Raw genomic sequence first — 4,172 nt, forward strand, 5'->3', positions numbered from 1 at the left:
TATATTAACTAGCAAGTTCAATATACGCGATAATGCCCACCCGCTGTCACGTTCTTAGAATTCTTCCAGCGACGCTAAGGTAGGCTCAACAACGCGCGAATCGTACCACACGCGTAAATCGGAGCAAAGATAGAGTTCACAGTTTCTCGTAATAATACTTTTATTATCACGTTTGTCACCCGTTACGAATTCACCGTTGAATACTGTGTTTATCTTAATGTTATTATGTCTCTGCATAACATTTCGCACACGTTCGAGCACAATTTCTCGCGTATCTTCCAGAAACTGTCGAGGTTCAATGTGTCTGGAATTAATTACTGCACCGGTCAGTATACGACTGTTGAAAGCTGCGTCTATCTCACGCCATCTGAGTCCAGCACTGAATCCTGCACCCACATGCACGAATCGTCCGCACACCGAATCTTTCAAACTTCCAGTCGCGCGATACGAGCGATGACAGATTGTCTCACACCGATCGATAATCGCGGATTTCGACTCTGCACATCGAACGAATCGATGAATTCGTCGACACGCTCTTCCCACGCGATAAAGTCTTCTCGCGTAATCAGCCGGGCGGCTTGCTCGTCCAGATCTCTTATCGTTTGCTCCATATTCTCTTTGAAACCAATACACAAATGTGTCTTTCTCACTCTGTGCAAATAGGACACATGTTAGATGGCATTATTTGAAACAACGGACATTCGCATCCCCAGCATAAATAACCATCGTGGAGTATAAATTCTTCGGTAGTGTGTCTTCGCAAGAGACGAAGATATGAAAATTGATTATTCCCTCTAATAACGCATGAGGAACAGTATCTTCTCAGGCTTTCATCTTCTTCGTCTATATAATAGAACTCGAGCATGCACATTACATCTGTGATATGCAGATCATAAACATCATCTGAGTACAATAATCCATGCTTTACTAATTCAATCACTTCGTTGTCCATACCACTATCGTTACTTGAGTCATCTGAAAAATCTTCTATTTCTATCAATTCTTGGTCATCTTCCTCATGCGCTACTTCTACCTCCATGTAATCATCGGGTGGTATCATTTCTTCGATGTTCAATAACAAGAGTTACATTTTCACAATCACCTGGTTGTATTAAATCTCACCACTGACGAGGTGTGTCAAAATCTTTACAATATATATGCCGAAACTAATGGGTGTGGTCTATTTTTCGCAATGTTGCAGATATTGTTTGATTTCGCGACGTGATCTCGCTGCCATACATTGGCGCTTGATCAAAATGCTTAATTGCATTTTTAACATGTGTTCGATGACCGCGAGACATTTAGATTGAAAGAATATTATATTACGCGAATCTAATGTGTCACAGCAGCCGTACATCGGCGCTTGTGTAAAAATGCTAAAATGCATTTTTAACACGGTGATCTCATCGATATTTTGATTGTGCATGAAAAATCACGTATTACACAAAAGTATTATGTGACAGCTGCCGTACATCGGCGCTTGTGTAAAATGCTTAATTGCATTTTTAACACGATGATCTCACCGTTATTTTAATTGTCTTTATAAAAATCTTATATTACACGAGAGTATTATGTGACAGCTGATCAAATTGTTGAATTGCATTTTTAACACGTGTTCGATGCAGTGAGACATATTATTTGTCCTTGAAAAAATATTATATTACGCGAATCTATTGTGTCACAGCTGCCGTACATCGGCGCTTCACCAAAATGCTAAATTGCAGTTTTTACGTCTGTTTGACGATGTGATTTCATCGCGAGGCATTATGGCTACTCGTATAAATGCTCTTATAAATGCTCGCAAGATTTCACATTGTTAAAAATGTCGAGCGAAGGAGACATGGCTACGTTCGGGCGAGTGTCTCCTCTATGGTGGAGGAGAGAACGACCTCGATATTGTTCTGCGATTGTTCGTCTTCTTCGTGAAAGAGAATGTGGATTTCCAAATGTGCTTACTCGCGTTAAGAAGAGATGTCCCCATCATTCGTTGCAGATGCGTGTAATTAGACATTGCCGTGATATGTATTGGAACAGTGTCACAGAGTTAATCCTTTACACATGCAAAGGAACAATTTATGGTATTAGTAATCACCGCTACATAGAAAAGGAGTCACGCTACACGGAAATTGAGTCACGTTTCGATGTGTGGTGGAAATCGTTCCTTTTCCACCAATCAGACAAGGATCCCGATGAATTTAACGCCAGGGGTATAAGAGTTTCGTTCAATCGCCACGATGGACAAAGCTGGGCATTTATAGAAGAGGAGTTGTGTATAGATATACAACTGCCGGACCGCGAGATTGTCAGTCGCACTTTGAAATCTGTATTCGAAAGAACGTTTGACAGAGTGGTGCTAGATTTTGACAGAGAGGTGCCAGATTGGTCTGTTGTCTTTCGACTATAATGAATTTCTACGTTCCGCTGAAGGATGAGGCGATCGAGAGACCGTAAGTTTTAATAAATGATTTGTCCTTTTTTCCATGCTTATTTTATGTTTTCCATGCTTTAATTCTTTTATAGAATTGCGTCTCATATTACGAAGACGCCTCGTATATTGGGAAGAAGATTCGCTTTAACAACCACTAATTTTAAATACTTGGATATTGGAATCAGCGTGGGATCTATATCTTATGTGGAAATACTTATTGGTGACAACCGAGGCAATTACATTATTCTGCCTTATGGAATGTGAAGGATGTTTATCGAGAGATGTATGGATATTGAACAATTTCTGCAGTCAAGCGTTCCATCCTCACTACGAATTCAAGATTTAGTTATAGATCTCGTAAAAATACGTAAAGAAAATATTGTTAAATTGACGCTGAATGATACTTGTATGTACATGAAACCATCGACTATGCTTTTTATATTCGAACTCGAACATTGCGTTGAGCATGCATACTTTAATTTAAATGAAAATACGGACGCCGTTAGTAATAAGTTTAAACATTTTGTCGATTATTTACGTCACAATTGTATTGTGAATAAAGATGATGCAATAAATATTTTGCGTAAGGTATATGATAAAACGTCGCTTATTGAATGTGAACTCATAACTTACGCGTCAGATCATATTGTGCATGATGCGTTCCATAATTAATTATATATACATTATGTGTTAAATTTTTTTCGTTCCATATCTCTTCGTCGAATTACATCGCGCGCGAGAATGATGCAATGGGTGGGATGGAGATACCGCATGAGGGAGAGAGAAAGAAAATTGCAGCTGGGTCCGCGCTGGAATCCCCTTTCGCGACCTCGCGTCTAGTTATACCTATGTGTTATCATTTACCGTTGTATGGAGATGTGACAATGTTAATATGTTGTGGTAAGTATCTAGATGCTTTGTCCTTACAACATTATCGCGACACGGAGATGTAGTGGTAAGTATAACATGTACCTAGACGCTTGCACATTAAGATGTAGAAGTTATTATAACGTGTGTTTGAATGCTAGCGCATTTGATTTTTATCTTTCTCGGGTGCGAACATCTCGGGCTGTATGCTTAGTTTTAGTGTCAGCCCACCATGTATGAGGATACAGAGTGTATGCCACCGCTGGCAATTCTTCTTCGCGAACGTGAAAATGGGTTTACCACAGTGCTAAAAGATCATAATAAGTTTAACGATAATATATTCTGCTTTGTTCATAAGACATTGAAATCCAGTTGTTTATATTATACGAGGATTTGGGAGTGTCGTATGTTGGACAGTGACGAGAGGTATGACGCGTGGATGGCGTACATACAGCAGAGGGTGGCGGCTAAGGAGCGTCGACAATTCATGGTAAGTACAAAAGCAATTACTCTCAGATAACTTCAACGTTTTTACTATTGGATAAATACGATGTTTTTTTCAGAATAATCTCCTCGACAGTGACGATGATGATGACGACGACGATGAAGATGGCAACGAAGCGTGGGCGAGGATGCCTCCGTGGGTAAACCCGCAGATGGAGGCGTCGTGGGACGCGAGGACGCGGGAGGATGTGCACCCGCGGGAGGGCCCACGGGAGAGCCCGCAGCGCGAGCAGGCGAGGGCAAGAACGCCTCTGCGGAGCCCACAGGTGGAAGGCCCGCGCGGGGTGGAGGCGTCGGATGATGGCGGCGTGAGGAGCCCGCAGATGCCGGGGAGCCCGTGCGAGGAGGCGCAATTGCGCATAATTGTAGATGT

The 4,172-nt window shown here is 41.5% G+C and overlaps 1 protein-coding gene across 1 annotated transcript in view; it reads right to left on the minus strand.

Moving 5' to 3' along the window:
• The window catches only part of LOC105449808, a 4,842-nt gene extending 3,782 nt beyond the window's left edge, over positions 1–1,060 (minus strand). The window contains exons 1-2 of the mRNA XM_011689188.1: positions 912–1,060; positions 473–651 (exon numbers count right to left, since the gene is read on the minus strand). Coding sequence (XP_011687490.1) covers positions 473–651; positions 912–1,060 — 328 coding nt within the window. The remainder of the gene's footprint in view (positions 1–472; positions 652–911) is intronic.
• Between the last annotated feature and the right edge of the window lie 3,112 nt (positions 1,061–4,172).

The sequence above is a fragment of the Wasmannia auropunctata genome, unplaced genomic scaffold (genome assembly GCF_000956235.1).
Source record: "Wasmannia auropunctata unplaced genomic scaffold, wasmannia.A_1.0 LD336074.1, whole genome shotgun sequence".
Lineage (NCBI taxonomy): Eukaryota > Metazoa > Arthropoda > Insecta > Hymenoptera > Formicidae > Wasmannia > Wasmannia auropunctata.